The sequence below is a fragment of the Amphibalanus amphitrite genome, unplaced genomic scaffold (genome assembly GCF_019059575.1).
Source record: "Amphibalanus amphitrite isolate SeventyFive unplaced genomic scaffold, NRLGWU_Aamphi_draft 001064F_arrow, whole genome shotgun sequence".
NCBI lineage: Eukaryota > Metazoa > Arthropoda > Thecostraca > Balanomorpha > Balanidae > Amphibalanus > Amphibalanus amphitrite.
The window spans coordinates 25778-44485 of record NW_024882558.1 but is presented as its reverse complement, the minus strand read 5'-3'; the positions used below and the strand labels follow the sequence as shown (position 1 = coordinate 44485).

General features: G+C 46.7%; 1 protein-coding gene across 1 annotated transcript; it reads left to right on the top strand.

Moving 5' to 3' along the window:
- Nucleotides 1–644: 644 nt before the first annotated feature.
- LOC122369707 (melanophilin-like) lies at nt 645–17509 on the top strand. Its single transcript, XM_043344624.1, has 8 exons — nt 645–764; nt 8342–8484; nt 10715–10930; nt 12810–12937; nt 13230–13395; nt 13677–13830; nt 14618–15449; nt 17502–17509. Exons 2-8 carry the CDS (start codon nt 8348–8350, stop codon nt 17507–17509), a joined length of 1641 nt encoding a protein of 546 aa, XP_043200559.1. The 5' UTR covers nt 645–764; nt 8342–8347.
- The last annotated feature ends 1199 nt before the right edge of the window (nt 17510–18708 follow it).

The window sequence follows — 18708 nt, the reverse complement described above, 5'->3', positions numbered from 1 at the left end:
ATAAAACATACGGCGCGATGCGTCGTTGTTTACGCGAGATATTTGTGAACAAGCAAGGGAATGGGTTTCGTTCGACCCTTCCCCAGAAGGCTAGAAGTGCGAGGGTACGTAAGTCTGTGACTGTCTGTCAAGAGACCTCACAAAGGTATTTCCAAATGTCGTTTGATGCCGCTATTTTTACTGTTGCTCAAGTGCGTCAGCTATCCATTTGGAGTTGTCTGAACTCTGAAGGAAAACGGCCGTAGAGTCACGACTCACACACAAGTTATCGTTAAAGAATGGCGACGCGATTGAGCCTCGGATTGACTTGCAAAAGCTCGAGTTTTTACTTTTTTCTAACGAATAGGTACACAACGATCGATTGATTCCGGAGTCCGATGTGTGGCTTATAATGACAGCTACGAAAGCGAACAATCGCCGGCGACATGCGCGTTCGGCATTGCGCTGTTCCGATCGCCGGCTCCGTGCGCGGTGTCAGTTCTGTCAGTCACGTGACCCGGCGCCCGGGGCAATCGCCGCTCCCGTGCGAGTGACGTCACAGCCGCCCGGGGCTGTTTGCACTCGCCGTGTCTCGGGGCGTTATCAGTGCGATCGCGAGCGGCGACGTCTCGACGACTGTGGTCTATGATCGGACTCGCTTCCGCACAGTCTGGGCGAGGGCGGGGCTGTGGTGGCACGAGGGAGTGGCACAGGAAACTACTGGGACGACGAAGGTTTTGATTCGATTCGGAGGATTGAGAAGTTGGACCGTTCGACGCCTATAGGTGAGTTGCATTTAGTTTTCTCGAAAATGTCAACATATCTAGTATAATGTAATACATGCTCTTGCTCATGGATGTGCATTGTGCAGACTGCAGGTCCATGCTGTTTTGCTGAATCAATACGACGATTTGATGCTGGCCTTACGATTAGTTGGACTGTATTATTCATTGGTCTGCATTGTCCCTCGCCGAACTTATCGCTTTTCTACACACAAGGTCGATGGGGAGTGGAGGAAGGGGGACAGGGCCAGGGGGTTGCTCGCTGTTTCGCCCCGATTTGAGATAGACTTTTGCGTAAAAACGAGGCGTGTGCGCCACTACGAGACACGGCAACTGGTACCCCATTTTAAAGTCTCAGCGCTCCTCTGAGGTCAGCTCAAATGGAGTTCAGGTAAGGGAGGCGATTATTATCGAATAACTTGGCCAAAAAAAAAAGAAAGAAGATAATTAAGGCCGTCCTGCTCCGGAGTGCGAATGACATGGCTTTTGTTTGAGAGAGGTCAAATTAGGGTGTTGACCTCAACTCAAGGTCAGATCTGGGTCAGATAACTCGACCTGACCCGATGACCTGACCTGACCTGGCCATTATGAAAAATATGAGATATAAGCGTTGTGGGTGATTGTGAGGTTACTACGTCGGACGTCCTGTATGTTTCTTCCCTTTGCGAAATATTCCTGGCACTGAGGGTGTTGCAAAGTTGCGACATTTTAAGACCGTGCAGAGGATCACTAATTCCAAATGCGGCTGCTCGTTGCTGTTTAAAGATCATGCTTGAGGCCAAGGTCAGATATGTCAACTCTCATCCCAAATGCGTTCTGAACAATCAGGAAATAACATCAAAGTGTGGGGGAGAGGGGCACCAATGCATTGGTGCCCCCACCATTACCACCAGGCACCATTCACCATTGCAGTGGTGAAACAAGTGTGGTCTCGAATTCGTACTTTTGATGATATCAAAATAAATGTAGAGGGCACAGCTGTTCGGTCTGCCGGTCTATGTATATCTGATAATGCCGCGCAGGACGACCGACACGCGCGCACGGAGACACATGCGGAACAGCATACCAATCAGGCTCGCGCACAACGCGCCGAGTGAACCACACCCGCCTAAAACCCGCCTAGTGAACCACACCCATTAGAACCGTATAGGTAAGCATACAAAAAGTTGTCTGTTTTCGGTGTAAGTACACAGATATCCATCTTTATTGGCGAAAGATTTGTTGGCAATCAAGAAATACAATTATTTATGATTTATGCATGCATTGCGACGTTCTGGGCCAGAAGCGGTCTTCCATCTGACCGTTCTTCTTTATGACATTCACGAAAAAGGCGATATTAGCCTTTTTTACGACGGAGTGTCTGGCGAATGCACATGATTTGACCAAATCTGCACCGAATCCCTTTAACAACAAATACCTTCATCTGCGCCAAATCTGCACCTAATCTGCACCAAATGTGTGTGACATGACCGTCGTCAAAATGGCTAATTTCTGCGTAGCTCGCCTTTTAAAATGGAGCATTGGCCTGCTTTCTTATTATACGGTCCCACTCGCTTTTAACCCGCACGTCGGCTACCTCGTAGGTACTCCAGTGCTGGTGGATGGTGACTGGCGCCGAAAGAGAAACCGTGGATCATGTGACGCACAGATCCGCGTCTACTGCCTGAGTTCAGTAGCGGCGGAACACCTTCAATTAAGGGGGGGGGGGGGCACTGCCGACTTTTGGTCCCATTCTAACCATGCAACGCCCATAGGGCTAATGTTAAAATGCCAAAATCAAAGGGGGGCACGGTGTCCCGGTGCCCCCTCGTTCCGCCGCCTATGCCTGAGATGGCATGAAATTCGTGTTTCATGGCCTACCTACTATCGAAGAATGTCTGAAATGATTATCCGAGTTAAACTTTTGAGAAAATAGGTACTAGGAATTGCAAGAGAAAGAACGGAAACAAGAAGAAGTGACGAACTTCGCCGTTTTGGTCTCTCAATACACCTACCTATGCATTTATGAATGAATTCACGAATATATGCCTCGCACACATCCATGCCACACGGCACACGCTACACATGAAAGTGGCTATGTCACGCAATTGCCTACCGCTCTATTGCCGTAGTTTGGAGCCAGCACTCCATGACTCAAACTGGTGAGAGTGATGGCGGGCTCACTGCACCGCAGCTCATCAGGAGCACTGAGTCGCCGTGAGCCGCGCGAGGTGCGGCGAGCCGCGTCACTTCGCCGCACCGCTGCCGCGCCGAGAGTGTGTCTGATGTGTTGGCGACTGTGTCTGGTACGTTGACGGCTGCGAGTGTGTTGGCGACTCTGTGCTACGTTGATATCTTTGGACTACGTTGACGGCTGCGTCGGTGCCTTGACGGCTATGTGGTATGTTTGGATTTCTCATCTCTGGCTCACGTTGACTGTTGCGGTACGCTGCGGTTGACATCTCTGTAGGTAAGTGTTGTATAGAGTACAAACGTCGACGTCTCTGTGACACTTTGTCATCCCAGGATACTGTGCATAAAAACAAACTTAACCCGCGCCCCGCTGGGGTGATCAACTTAACCCGCGCCCCGCTGGGCTATTCAGCCATTTGCACCCTGCTGGGGGGGGGGGGGCAGATTCTGCCCGCCCCCCCTGTCTAACTTCCGAACCGATGGTCGTAGAAAGACGGGGGAAACTGCAATCGAAAGCTCTCAACAAGGCGGATCTTAACAGCCCAATTTTTTTTGCTTAAGTAGGTCAGAGGTCAGGTTGGGGGGGGGGGGCAGATTCTGCCCCCCCCCCCAAGCAGGGCGCGGGTTAACCCTATTCGGCCATACGCGCCCTGCTGGGGAGGGGTGGGGGGTTGGGGTGAGGGGAGTGGCAGATTCTATCTCCCCACTTACTTACGATCCGAGGTCGTAGAAAGACGGGGAAAACGGCAATGAAAAGCAATCAGCAGGATGGAACTTTGAGCAAAAAATTGTCCTGAGAGGTTAGAGGCAAGATCTAGGTCAGGTCAGGTGTAAAAACGGCAGGTTTCTACATACTCAGCTTTTGAGCGCAGTTGGCGAGTAATGGATTGATTAGGCTACCAATACAAGATGCGTTGCATACAATGTCATGCAAAGGTCAAGGTCAAGGTCAGGTCACCACAGACGACCGATAGAATTAAGATAGGTATATGCGGCACGTTTATGGGTCATTTTATTCATGGAACTCAATGGACATACCAAGTGATATGAACCATATTTGAATGAATTTCTGATCAAGGTCATGTTAAGGTCAGGCCAAGTGAGGTCAAATTTGAAAGTTGATTATTAAGAAGACACAAAACGGTGTCTATCTGATGCAATTTTCCACGACGATTGGAATGGTGCCTTTTTTACTCCCATACGAGTTCTAGAACTTCAAAAAATGAAATAAGTGTATGAAAATATTCTAATTTTTCTAATAAAATATTGTCAATCACATTTAGAGTAGGTATTGTGCACAGGCATGCTACTCGCCCTTTAAAGGGACTATCCCACCTTCTAAAATGTTGTTAAAACCAGTTAAATTGTGCCCGACTCTAGCCCGCGCCCCGCTGGGGGGGGGGCAGAATCTGCCCCCCCCCCCTCCCGTTTTTCGCCAATAACTTCTAAACGCGTTACGCCAGCGACGCCAAACTTTCAGTACCTTATCATACATCAATTTGACACGTTCCCTAAAAATTTGAGCGAAATCCGTCGGAAAATTTTTGAGAAATTGACGTTTTAGTGACGTCATGTTCGCCATTTTCGCCTAAAAAACGGCAAAATTTCAAACGCCGCTAACATCTTCATTTTTAAAGGAATCAAGACGTAACAAAAAGATTATACGTGATTCTACTTTGTCTATCAAATGGCTATCTCGCTTTTTTGAAAATTTTGGATTTTGGCCCAAATTTTTTCAAAAAACTGACTTTTTTGGAAAAATAATTATAAAATCCAAAATTTTGAGTGTATCGAAAAAAACCGGAATATATGTCAGAGAAGTGGTCTATGTGCACCTACATACCAATTTTTAGAAGAATCGGTTCAAAAATGTGGGAGTTATTCAAAATTTTATGACGTCATGACACACAAAAATTTTGAAAAATGATTTTTTTGGAAGTTCTAGACCTCGTACGGAAACAAAAATAGCACCATTCGATTCGCCGTGAAAAACTGCATCAGATAGACACCTTTTTAGGCCTTAACAACCAACTTCAAAATTTGACCTCACTTGACCTGACCTTGACCTGACCTCGACCTCAAATTCAAAAAGAGGTGGTCCATATCACTTATTTGAGTGTGCCTATTGAATTCTATGCGTAAAATGACCCATAAAACATGTGTCGCACATGCCCTTTTCTATATTTTGTTTTTGGTGACCTGACCTGACCTGACCTGACCTTGACCTTGACCTTGACCTTTGAATGACATTGTATGCAACGAATATTGTCTTGGTAGTCTAAGAACACGTTTTGGGCAATCAGTCTCAGTCCATTCTTCGGCAACTACGGTGCAAGGCCGATACTGTAGAAACTTGCATGTTGTACCCTTGACCTGACCTTGACCTGACCTCTGACCTATTTAAGCAAAAAAATTGGGCTCTGAAGATCCGCCTTGTTGAGAGCTTTCGATTGCCGTTTTCCCCGTCTTTCTACGACCATCGGTTTGGAAGTTAGACAGGGGGGGGGCAGAATCTGCCCCCCCCCCCCAGCAGGGCGCGTATGGCCGAATAGCTCAGCGGGGCGCGGGTTATAGATTGGATGACCAGGAACACGGTTCTGGCATTTATTTTTCATTAAACATCTTAGGCTTCCCATATTCCAAACACAAACTTTCAAATATGTGACGTCACAGCCCAAAATTACCTCCTTCCCCAGGCCACATTACTGTCATAAAGCTGATTCTTTTTACTCTGTAGGCACCACAACAAAGTTTAGACCAAGTTTTAAGCGATTTTTCGACGAACAAACCCATTTAAATCAGAATGACTAAACGAGGTGACGTCACACTAACGGTCGCTCCATGTTGAAGATAGGGCCTTGTACAAGGCCCATTTTCAAATGAAGGGAACGAATTTCTTCAACACCAAGAGGCCGCGGGGGTTGCAACCTAGATAGATAGGGTTTCTGAACCTCGCCGCAAACTTGGCTATCTCAACTCAAACCCCATGTTAAAGGTGGGATAGTCCCTTTAAAAAAGACGCCAAGTCTCTAGAGCGTGTGCAGAGGAAGGCCACTAGGATGGTGCTTGGTTTTCGCGGGATGACTTACAGAAAAAGGTTTGTCTCGTTGAATATGTTTTCACTCCATTACCGTAGGGTGGGAGGTGATTTGATTGAATTGTTCAAAATTTATAGAGGTATTAATTAACTAGATTTTAAGAGCTTATTCACGATAAGTTCGAACTCCACAAGAGGACATACCTAGATGTAAATTGGAAAATAAATTTTCAAAAACGAGTTTAAGGCAATCCTTTTTTTACTAACCGCGTCATTGATATGTGGAATAGTTTACCTCCCTGGGTTATTGATAGTTCCTCCCTTTAAAAATTCAAATATACCTAATGTGGATTTGTATTTAACGGAGCGTGGTGCGGTCTTTGACACCATTGAAGGTAAAGACAACTCTGGGTTTCGTTGTTAGGATTCACTCATGGCATTCATTGGCATGTCTCTCTTGTTCAGTGTCCATCAATGTGTACATCACTGTGTGTAGTCGACTACAGTATGATGTTCCACTTTTCACTGGAAATTATTTGCCTGGAGTGGTAGGCTGTGCCGCATCACACGAGCTGAGTTCACAAATTATAGCTTTGTCTCAATGCTCACAATCGACACGCTTAATTGCGTGATAAACGGCACAACTTAGCGCTCCTGTCAACTGATAGCTTCTGAGGAGTGGAACATCATTCTGTAGTCGACTATACATCAACCTTGTAACCTTGTTGGGCTCCTGTAGCCTGTTGTTACATTGTAATATATGTTATGTTATAGTAAAATACGATTCGTGACGTGATTAAAATCCGAATAATCCCTACATTTTTGGAGCGATCCTTCTACAAATTGACATATAGATGCGCAGACGGTTATTATTATTATTATTATTTCATTTATTTTCACCAACCACAGAAACGTGGGCGTTACGGTGAAAATAGGCACGAGGTAGGTACATACATACAGTTCACCAGGTACACAACACTTTACATGATCCACGTATGAACATACCTATTACCTATGCATGTTACCTACAGGCTACATGCACGTTACATGAACAGACTCAAACTGCCACCAAATCAATATTCTCCTGATACAAAGAAGTAGTCCTCAAACGTATAGTGCAGTGACTGGCGAGTGACATCAAATGAAACACTGGCAATTGCACACGTTGAAACGATACATTGTATAAGTACGAGCATATGACCGATAATCATGGCTTGTCAATGTCTGCCTTAGTTAGAATGTACTTTATTACTTCATTCTTTGAGGCGTTCCTCACTTGAGGGGGCAAGCTGTTCCAAAGCTTAGAGCCTTGGTAAGAAAGAGAATTTTTCATGAATTCCGTTCTTGGGGCAACAAGATCAAGGTTCTCTTATTGTCTTATGTTACGTTCAGATTGTCGTGTCATAAAAAGCGTCGAAACGAGAGGCGTTGTACTTTCCAACATACCTATTTCCTGATTTTTTTGTTCAGAAATTCAAAATTTAAGTTATACAATTGTTTAAAAAAGACATTTCGACGTTGTAAACGTCAAAATCCAAAAAAAAATTTGTTACGCCTTGATTTTAGAACTGAAGATGTTAGAGGCGTTTGAAGTTTTACAGTTTTGAAACAAAAATGGCGTGACATGACGCCACTTAAAGGGACTATCCCACCTTAACATGGGGTTTGAGTTGAGATAGCCAAGTTTGCGGCGAGGTTCAGAAACCACTATCTATCTAGGTTGCAACCCCCGCGGCCTCTTGGTGTTGAAGAAATTCGTTCCCTTCATTTGAAAGTGGGCCTTGCGCAAAGCCCTATCTTCAACATGGAGCGACCGTTAGTGTGACGTCACCTCGTTTAGTCATTCTGATTTAAATGGGTTTGTTCGTTGAAAAATCGCTTAAAACTTGGTCTGAACTTTGTTGTGGTGCCTACAGAGTAAAAAGAATCAGCTTTATGACAGTAATGTGGCCTGGGGAAGGAGGTAATTTTGGGCTGTGACGTCACATATTTGAAAGTTTGTGTTTGGAATATGGGAAGCCTAAGATGTTTCATGAAAAATAAATGCCAGAACCGTGTTCCTGGTCATCCAATCTATAAAGTCGGGCACAATTTAACTGGTTTTAACAACATTTTAGAAGGTGGGATAGTTCCTTTAAGAGTCTCAAAACGTCCGACAAATTTCACTCAAATTTTTAGGGATCATGTCAAAGTAATGGATGACAAAATACTAAACATTTGGCTTTGCTGACATAACGCGCTTTGAAGCTATTGGCAAAAACGGAAGGGAGGCAGATTCAGCCCCCCTCCCCGAGCGGGAAGCGGGTTAATATATGAAATAAGCAAACGTCGTGAACAACTCCACTGACCCCCCTCTGTCCCTGTGTTGCAGACGAAGATGGCCGTAAGTGACGTCACAAATGCAGCTCAGCTGGCGTTTCAGGACCTAAACCTGACGTCAGAAGAGCAGCAGCGCATTCTGGATGTCATCGAAAGGGATGAAGCACTGCGACGGGAAGAGAAAATTCGAATTTGGTGAGTAGGTGTAGACCGAATAGCAGGGATATTCACCGTTTTAGGATGTGTTGGGCTACCGACAGACTGCAAGAGTGCGTAGCTAGCCGATCACAGATCTTTGGTGTGTGTGCCGGAAGGGGGGAGGGGCGCTCACCACGGCTGTGCGTCCAGCACACCGTCGCGGTCGGCGCGGTGCCGTGCCCGACCGGCCGTAGCGGCTGCTCCACATCCCGTCAGTGCAGGGCGACGATACGACAGCACTCCGTTCCCAGACGCCCAGTGATCACGGTTCACGGACAGTGCACTCATATGCGATCCACGGGACTCTCACGAGACGCTCTCACGCAGGATTGCGTGACTCGTAGGCGTGATTTCGTGGGTGCTTCGACGTTTGAGGCACGTGCAGAGATATTCGAGTGGGAGGTCCTTGTTTCGCCTTTCTAAGTAGCAGCGTGACTCTATTCAAGATACTGGGGGTGGCTTGAAATTAGACGATTCAGTAATTGAAGCCCAGCTATGTAGCTATCTGTTTTTGGTCGGTAGGTATTTACTATTTCGTTGATTTGAAATGAATCCGCCAGATCTTCAAGATACATAGAGAAAAGTCAGTGGTATGAGAAAAATGTTTTTTAACTGGCCATCTTACAATGAAATACCAAGTGATGAGATAATGAAATTAATGATTTCGACCACAGGTCCGATTATCAAAATAAGCCAGACAAAGCTCTGGTAAGGCAAAACTTTGGTAAAAAGAGTTTCTTACAAACGCTATGCCTGGCTTATTTTGATAATGACATTTTAAATACATTAAATATATCAAATGATAAATCAAACGACGAATAAATCAAATGGCGAATACAGCAAATATTTGCATTCGTTTGAGCATTTGGAAGCTACTTTAAACGCGCTTAGCTCGAGAAAAAAATATCCAGGCGGACGCGTAATGGTTGAACTGGCTAGACCTGGGCTTATTTGTTTATTTATTCATTTGCGTCGTAGTGGCCATCTCTATCATCTGGACTGACCTAACCTGACACGAACTATCTACTATACGTGCATGCACAAATGCATCTTTTTGGTACAAAAAAAGGCAAAATTTGAAATAAGGAGCTCAAAATGCCTTGTTTAAATGCAGCTACAAAAAAAAACAGATACTCTGGATTATTTTATATTGAGATTCCGGTCAATGACCTGACCCTGAAAGTCAGCTCATAACGTGGGACCTTAAAATGGGATGTCACTGGAATTTGGAAGTACTTTATTGCATAGACCTCTGTATACCGAGGCATACAGAGGTCTATGTTAAATGTTTGATAGATGACGGTATGACACTATGCGGCCCCCTGGGTGCTAAACGTGCGCATGTCTCTCGTTGCACCGGGCACCAATCACGGATTAGCTGTGCCAAGATCACCGGTCACTTACCCTGACCGTTCCGTGACAGCCCTCCGTCAGAGAAACACCCCACTTTGTCACTCATCAGTGGAGTCGCTCTCTCCTCCATTGGCTGTCGCGGTTTGACGAGAACAGTTCTCCAGTTGCAGTTCCGTCGGTCATCCAGTCGCGTCAGCCATGCTTATCTGGGTGCGTAAAAGAAGTGTCTGCTCTAGTCTTTTTACTCTGTGCGTTGAGTTTGATTGCTGATAGTGAGATGGTTGTTAGAATGTAGTGAAGATTGCAAGATTATTCGCGTTATATGAAAATTCGTTGCATTTTCGTTTTCAATAAGGTAAATCGGTTAAAACCACGGTATATGGAGAGAACGGCAATCATGGCATTGCGATGAACGTTGGAAACGGAAATGAGGTAAGATGGGCCGAGTTTTTTTTTAAGTGGTGTTCTACCTATACCTATATTCTGCAGATTTCCTCTTTTTTATTTTATTGCGACCTTTTCATTCATGTATGCTTCAAGTTGTAAGCATGCACTGCTCAATTAAAAATTGTGCTTCGATGGAGGCAAGTGCGACAGCCGATGTTTCTACCAGTATAGGCGATCTCATCTCTAACGTAAATTCGTGGAAGGACGGTCCGATATTATCCTACAGTTACATCTGACTTAATTGGGCAATTGCTCATCGTTGTTTTTCAGTGTCCAGTGTCACAGTTCAACATTCAGCCAAGGCTCACCATAAGGCACTGTTCGCAATCATCAGGCTCGCTGTGCTCTGTTACAGGCGACTAAGCTGCAGCTGTTCTTTGTTGCATGAGGCGACTGAAGTCTGAACTGCAGCTGTCCTCTGTTGCAGGCGACTGAAGTCTGAGCTGCAGATGCTGCGACTCCAGGGCGTCCTGCGGCCCGGACAGGCGGGCGGCCGCACCTGCGCGCGCTGCCGGGTCACCCTGGGCAGGATTTTCAACAGGGGCGCCCCGTGCAGGTCGTGCCGGCTGACGGTGTGCAAGGACTGCCGCCAGCAGCCCACCGGCGGCCGTGGCTGGGTCTGCACTGTCTGCCACAAACAAATGTAAGTTCATATCGCTTCTCCCGAAGGCCCCTCCCGGTACACAGCGAAATGCAGTCATGTTGTATAACGTTGGACCTTTGCGGTGGTGTTTCTAATCATCTTTAACGACTAAGCCCAACTCGGGCTGTTTGGAGTTGGCAGTGCGAATACGTGGCAAAGGTTTATCTATGAACGTGTTTATTTATCTTAATAGGAACATTGAATTTAGCATCGTTTAAACAGCCCTTGGGTCCTTACTCCGTAGACATGCGATTCAAAATATTCAGTTTCCATTATCACATGGTTTACTTGCGCCCAATAATCTTTTTTTTTTAATCCCGACTGTAAATACTATGTTAGTGTCCCCTTAACGTTTAAACTAATGTTTATTTTTCAAAGACCTAAAAAATAGGTGCCCGTGAATCGTGATGTTTTAGATATACCCTGCCCTTACCCGCCTGACTTCTGGCAGTCATGTTGTATAACGTTGGACCTTTGCGGTGGTGTTTCTAATTATCTTTAACGACTAAGCCCAGCTCGGGCTGTTTGGAGTTGGCAGTGCGAATACGTGGCAAAGGTTTTTCTATGAACGTGTTTATTTATCTTAACCCTAGAACGCCTGGGGGGGGGGGTTGTATCAACCCCCCCTGAGGTTTTTTCGAAGTGCACGCTAAACGGCTTGTCGTAGCGAGCTGAAATTTTCAATACCCTCTGGGGCAACCTTTGCGCATCTTTTGCCGAAAAAAAATTGATCGGGTCATGTCAGGTCACGGAGTTATGACGTCATAAGAGGTACAGCCTCCGGCCGGATTTTCACAAACTGAGTGCCAACGCCCGAGGTTTCCTGCCGGTGGTACGGACATCGGTTGATGGATCGTGATGAAACTTCCCATGCATGTTGGGGCAAGTATTGGCTATCATATGGTATAAGAAATTTGACCGGGTCAGGTCAGGTCACGGAGCTATGACGTCACAAGAGGAACAGCGTCCGGTACTATTTTTGAAAAGCGCCCGAACCACTATTTTGCTAATTCTTGTCACCTCAATGGGAATATGCAGCAATATTAGCTTCTATAGGGAGCAAATGGACCTCCCAAATCCAAAAATACAATCAGATTTCAAAAATTTAAATTTTGATTTTTCGAATTTCTGCCGCCGACTGTGACCTTGCCGACTTCCGGCGCTCCCAACGCGCCATTTTTAGAGCTAGGGAAACGAAATACATACCAAACGATAGAGAATTGATCAAGGAACACGATAGTGAAGATTTCAAGTCGATATCTCTCACCGTTTTGCCGCAATCGCCGCCGAAAGTTGAAAAAAGTCTATTTTTCCGAAAATTTGACCTTTGACCGGTCAAAAGTACGTCAAATGTTGACCTAGGACCAAAAAATATACCACCAATCGCGAGATCTCGTTGAGAGCAATCCGTTGGTTTTTTCCGCTAAGCTCTACGGCCTTCCGTTTCGAAACGCCAGGGGGGGTCGTAACAACCCCCCCCCTGGTCGTTCGTGTTATGAGAAATGGCCTGGTCGTGCGAGGGTTAATACGAACATTGAATTTAGCATCGTTTAAACAGCCCTTGGGTCCTTACTCCGTATACATGCGATTCAAAATATTCAGTTTCCATTATCACATGGTTTACTTGCGCCCAATAATATTTTTTTTTTTTTATTCCCGACTGTAAATACTATGTTAGTGTCCCCTTAACGTTTAAACTAATGTTTATTTTTCAAAGACCTAAAAAATAGGTGCCCGTGAATCGTGATGTTTTAGATATACCCTGCCCTTACCCGCCTGACTTCTGGCCTGCCAAAAACCGGAGCCACCGATAGTCATCTGTCGCTATCGCTTACTGTCGCCTACTGTCGTTTATTGGTGCAATCGCTCATCGAAACAGGGAGATTCAGCTGGCCACGGGGCAGTGGATGGATCTGTTTACGAAGCGGCCCTCGCGCCGACGAGAGTCAATAGTGGCGCCCACCGCCCTGCTCCGGCGGCAAATTCGACGCTCGCTGACCATCTCCAGTGAGTGAGGGCGACTTTGAGCGAATGATCTGGGTAATATGGGTGGTATTGGCTGTAATAAATAATCAAACGCTTGATTTGCATGCTATGTGTTCCATTATTCGTTTACCTAAGACATGATACTGCATCATTATGAAAATGAGTAAAGCTGGCATTGCATTGCCTTATCAGCATAGTTAACTTGCTGTATCAACTCCGTACAATCGTAACACGTTTTACGCACGACCTGCTAAACCATCACCCTGGTTCTCTTTCTCGTGGGTCATCACCCTGCCTTTCGTTCTTTTCACAGATCCTGGAGGTCCCGGACGGGGGCCAAATGACCTCCGCGCTGCCCGGGGTCGACCCGGTCTGGCCCCGTCCCCCCTGGGTCACCTCCGGCCGCGACCCCGACCGCGACCCCGACCCGACCACAAGCCCGTGCGGCGGGCGACAATGACACACGCCGACCGAGGCTGGTATGTATGGATGATACACGTTATGGCTCTTTAAATATGTAGATCGTTTCATGTCTATGTATAAGTCGTAAAGCGCCTGTGCTGGTTTATAAATGATTACGACGAGCAGATACTGGCTCTTTTGTGCCAGCTCTGTTTATTGCGATAAATAAATAGGACGATGTCTGGCTGGATCTAAGGATAGAGATCAGCGGCTGCGCCACCGCTTTACTGTCATTGTATAACCCGTATATGTGGACTGAAGGGACGGCACCCCTGAAGGGACGGCACCCCTCTTTCAGTCGTAGGCAGCACATCGGTGCCCTCAGCGGCCAGACCCATGCCGAGGACCCTGCTGTCAGCAGCGCCACCTCCAGTGTGACGAGCTCACCAGCAGTTCTGAGGAGAGACGACAGAGAGAAGTCGCCGCAGACGGGAGGCAGTCTCGGAAACGGGGTAAGTTCGATTAGGTCATGCTCGACTGTTTTTTGTTTTTGTTTGGGTGTTTGTTTTTTACTGCAAAAGTCCTGACGTTTGTTGCAGCGTTTGTTAAGCTGTTAATTATTTGTTTATGCTCTCACTTTTAACATCATTCAACTGTTCGGTTAAACTTAATTTTTCCTGTTTCGGTTCAGCTGCTATGATTGTTGTTGATTCCAACAGCTCAAGCCAGGCGTGAACAATACATTATACCAGTTTCTTGCATAGGTACTACGCAATTCGCGACAGGCTATGAGCATCAGATGCGAGTATAAATGTACTTTGTCGCAGAAATACTACATGAAAGGAAATTCGGTATAGAGATGGATGTGCTAAATTCAGTTCTAAATTGCCTTGCGTGCCTCGCAAGCAAAAAACGAAGCGGTCCGATCCATGAAAACGGACCAAAACGGAAACCAAGATAAAATAAAAGTCCGGACATTGAAAAAACTCGTCGTGCAGCCACACCCTTCAGCAGAAACCGGTCCAGCAATGACAAATGGTTTCCTGTCCAAGAACACCTGGACACAAATGGATTTACAGCGTTTTTATATACGTTCACATCCGGAATCGGTCAAACACATCGTTATTGCGATGCTGTCTCCTGTAACACCCTACATCTGGGCCGAAATGCAGAAATCAGTTTCATGTACGAGTATGTTCTTGCTCTGTGAATCAGTCCTAACAGCTAGTTCGGCGTGTCACTGCTCGATGTCCATTGTTAACCCAGCCTTCCCTGACCGTTTACCCGTTTTGTTCACAGCTGGATGGCTTCACGCCGGTGCTGGGTCGGGCTCGGAAGGGCAGCGAGTCGGAACCGGTACTTCTCGGACCTGACCTGGCACCTCCCCTCGCACCCTCACCGCCTCCGCTGTGTGGAAGTACACCCCCGGAGTCTGTGGACCACGTGGACGGAACTCTCGATAGAGCTCTCGACGAAGCGCTCGACGAAGCTCTCGACGAAGCTCTCGACGGAGCCGACACAGAAGGACACAGTCCTCAACAGAGCGGTTATAGTGGTGATGAGTCGGCTAAGGAAGAACAATCAGAGCTGCAACAGGGCGAAGAGGTAAACGATCATCCCCCAGAACAAGACCAGCGTCGATCTTCAACCCTTCACGATGAGATCGAGCTCTATCTCAATCAGCGCCGTGCCAGCATGCCATCAACGGGTCAGCCCTCTGACTTTACTGACCACTCGCGTCGGAAGAGCGAGTCCCACCTGCACATCAAATGGCCTCACCTGGTAGAGCTGGCCCTCAAACGCCATCGGCACAGCTACAACATGCGCCAGCAGGCGGCGGAGCGACAGAAAGACAACCCTTTCCGCTGGCGAAAGCGGCAGTTCGATGTGAGCGAAGACTCATCGGAGGTCAAGGTGGAGGCGCCTCGCTCACGCTCCTCCTCGAGCGGCAAGAGCCGGAGTCCCTCCAGAGGTGCCGTGCTGGGACCCAGCGGGGGCGACTCGGACTCGGACCCGGAGACGGAGCCGGAGTCGTTCGGCGGCGCCATTTTCCAGAAGCTGACGGTGGTGGCCGGGAGGCGACACCATCGCAACAGCGCTAACTCGGAACCAGAGGACGACCATGAGAAAGGTAAGCTGGATGGCCCTCAGCGGCCTGTGGGGCACGTAACTGTCCATACGCCTGTACTGATGAAATAACCGGTACGTCGTATGTAGGTGTAACGTGCTATGAAGGCTGCCGTTGTACCTATACCATACAAGTTCCTGCATGCGCCTGAATAGCCTGCAATATCGGGGACAGTTTTAAGGAAATTATATCGTGATACAGGAATCTAGCGAAAATAGTTTCGGCTGTTCAATTATGTTATAGGTATGCACACTTATGTTAAACGTTCCGGGCTGAATTAGGAGATAATTACCGACGTAAGGTTGTATATTGAAGTTGGCCAAACTCAGGAGACGAGGATCTTTGGCATTTGGGGTTACTGGGGCAAAACTTTCCTGTCGCCGTCTTTACCCATAAAAACTATTTCTGATGAACAGAGCTGGTGAACAGAGTTTACAACTGTGCTCATTTAAAATGCTTCAAAATTTGTCGATTTTGTCGACCATTTATTATGAACAACAGTTTAATGCTTCGCACATCATGTTTACAACGTGGTTTATTCAAGTTTTGTTTCCTATTCAAAATTCGCCATTACCTGCATTCCTATAAAAAAAATCTGAGGCAGGATGTTTCTGATCAAGTTGGAACAATTCTACGCTACTGGCTAAAACCTGCTCACGTATCGCTCGGAATATCTGACAGTTGAACTTGGTTCCGGATGGACAGTGAACTGTTGCCAAAACGTTTATCGCTGTCCTCCGATAGCTCGGCGAGGAATGCAATGCTATCGTGTCTTTTCCTAAGCCGATTATCTAATCAGCCTCTATCAAATCTGGCGAATGTTTTCACCAATCCTACAGCTGCGTCCCGTCATTTTCCGTGTACGTGCACCACTGACGTGTCACCGCTGGCACGTTTTGTTCGCTACTGCAGCGTTTTACGGGCCAGACCTGCACTATGAGGTCATCGATCTCGACTATATGTCACGATGTAGTAAATAGAGGTCCACATAGACACAAATGCTGACATATCGTAAATCGTCAAGCAATGCTTTCCCTCTCGCTCGTGCAATACCAGTGCATGACTTTGAGATTGTAAACTGGCAGGTGCATTGGTGCAGTGAACCGTGAACGATAATAACGATAAAGCCGAACTGTTAATTTTTCTTTGACTTTGGCTGAGATGGAGCCGTCATTTTCTCGTTGACAAACGAAGGAATGCTGCAATCTGAGACTCACTGTGACTGTGACAGATAAAACTTAATCCTTTTTTTCTGAAAGCTTAGTTCAATATTTTCCGTGGTCAGTTTTTGCAAGGTCAACTGAAAACATCGAGGAAATTACAAATTCCTTGTTGGAAGACGGTATATTTGACCCTATTGCTATGAGCCAGGTATATGGAGTGCTATGTGTCTAACTGATGAGCGATTAAGAACAAATTGTATGTCAGGCAGATTTATTTATTTTATAAAAGCCGTTTCAGTTCAAGTTCGACTTTCAATCATTCAGATACCACGCTTTTCATTGCTAGAAAAATGGCTTCAACAGGTAGAAGTAGGCAGCGGTATGGTGTATATGAAACGGCGCTTAAAATAAGTATTAAAAAGCACTGAGTCGTTGGGCCAGGCGTTTGACTATTTTGTGTTACCTCCTCGCGTTTTCACATCGGTATATTTTAGCTGTATTTATTGTTGAACGTTATACAACATGCTGGAACATTTTCAGTCAACTCTTTCTTACATAGCACAGTCATTTGACGGTGCATTTGGTACCGTTGCCATGCGCTGAAGCCGCGGGCCCTTCTTCAACCAAGGCCCGTTGGGCTGACGTCAGTATAGGAAAACGCAGCCACATGCCGTGTCGATGTGTGTCCTGATTAACGCCCGGCCTCCCTACCGGTTTTCAGGTGCTCTAACGATTAGATTGAAAGATAACTAGATCGGCGATTATAATAAGCAAGCGCTTCTTTTATTGCTGAATTATATATTACGCCAACATCTTTACTCAAACACGGATATACAGGGTGCGTCAGCCAAATCCGGAAAAAGTTTGTCTAACCCCCATTTCCATCCCACAGGTTTTTGAGCCAAATCGCTACAGTCAAGTGATAATAGTGTCTTTATCTTTGCACTGAACTTGATTTTAACCCTCGCCGGCCGAGGGGGGGGCGGGTGCCGCCCCCCCCATAGGGTTTTTTCGCGATAGCTCCGAACACGCTGGCGATAGAGAGCTGAAACTTGGCATACCTGACCTTTGATCCAAGCCGCATCTTTTGACACCAACCGCATTTTTGGGTCAGGTCAGGTCACTGACCTATGACGTCATAAGTGAACCTCTGCACGGTCTTCAGATGTCGCAACTTCGCAACGCCCTCACTGCCAGAGGAGATGTCACAGGGAAATGAAACTTGCAGGATCTAGTATCCATTATGAGTCACACAACTTGTATATCTCGGATTTTTCCTTAAGGTCATATGAGGTCAGGTCATTTTCGTGACCTCACCATTATAAGTCAATGGGGAAAAATGAAAACTGCTATTCTGGCGCCGGGAACGATCTCCAACTATCTCAAGCACACAGAATCGTGATTTTATGCACTCCTTGCAAGGTTAGATGCGTCACTTTTGCAATGTTGACCTTGCGTGACGTCATTTATGACGTCATCAAGGTCATATTAGTTTTTCGTCAATAACTCTTGATCAAATTGAGCTAGCGAGTCGGGAAAGCCACCAGTGGACTCAGGAAGACCTGCCGAATCGAATGATATGCGACATGACCCCTTTCGACCAACTTCGTGACCTGGGGGTGCTGACCTGACCTTGACCTGAGGTCAACACCCCAAGTTGACCTGACCCGGACAAAAAGTATATTATTCGACGCGCCTGAGCGAGACGAACACGATGCTGCCAAAATCGGCGCTCTGCGACCGTTTTTTTGCGAAGTTATTCACCAAAAACTGAACCGTACCTTGGGGCACTTGACCTGACCTCAGAGGTCACCGGTTGACCTAGGACCTTAAAATCGGGTACCAATCTCTGCGTCTCGTAACGGCGCACACGCTCGTTTTTTCCGCGACGCGCTAGCTCCACCAGGGGCGAAACGGCGAGGGGGGGGTCGTACCCGCCCCCCCCCCCTCGGCCGGCGCGTATGTAGAAAACCAATAGGTCCGGCGAGGGTTAAGCCAAAAATGCCACGGAGAAGCTCTGAATACAAGAGAAGAGCAGCAGTCCAGGAAGCCCTTCGCGCCGGAAAGACACGGATGCAAATCGTAGAGTTCCTCAAGGT

Excerpts from the sequence above, each read along its gene's own strand:
- LOC122369707 (XM_043344624.1), top strand. The coding sequence starts at position 8,348 with ATGGCCGTAAGTGACGTCACAAATGCAGCTCAGCTGGCGTTTCAGGAC. Across the intron at positions 8,485-10,714 it reads GAAGAGAAAATTCGAATTTG|GCGACTGAAGTCTGAGCTGC; the intron begins GTGAGTAGGTGT and ends CCTCTGTTGCAG. Across the intron at positions 13,396-13,676 it reads ACACACGCCGACCGAGGCTG|TCGTAGGCAGCACATCGGTG; the intron begins GTATGTATGGAT and ends CCCCTCTTTCAG.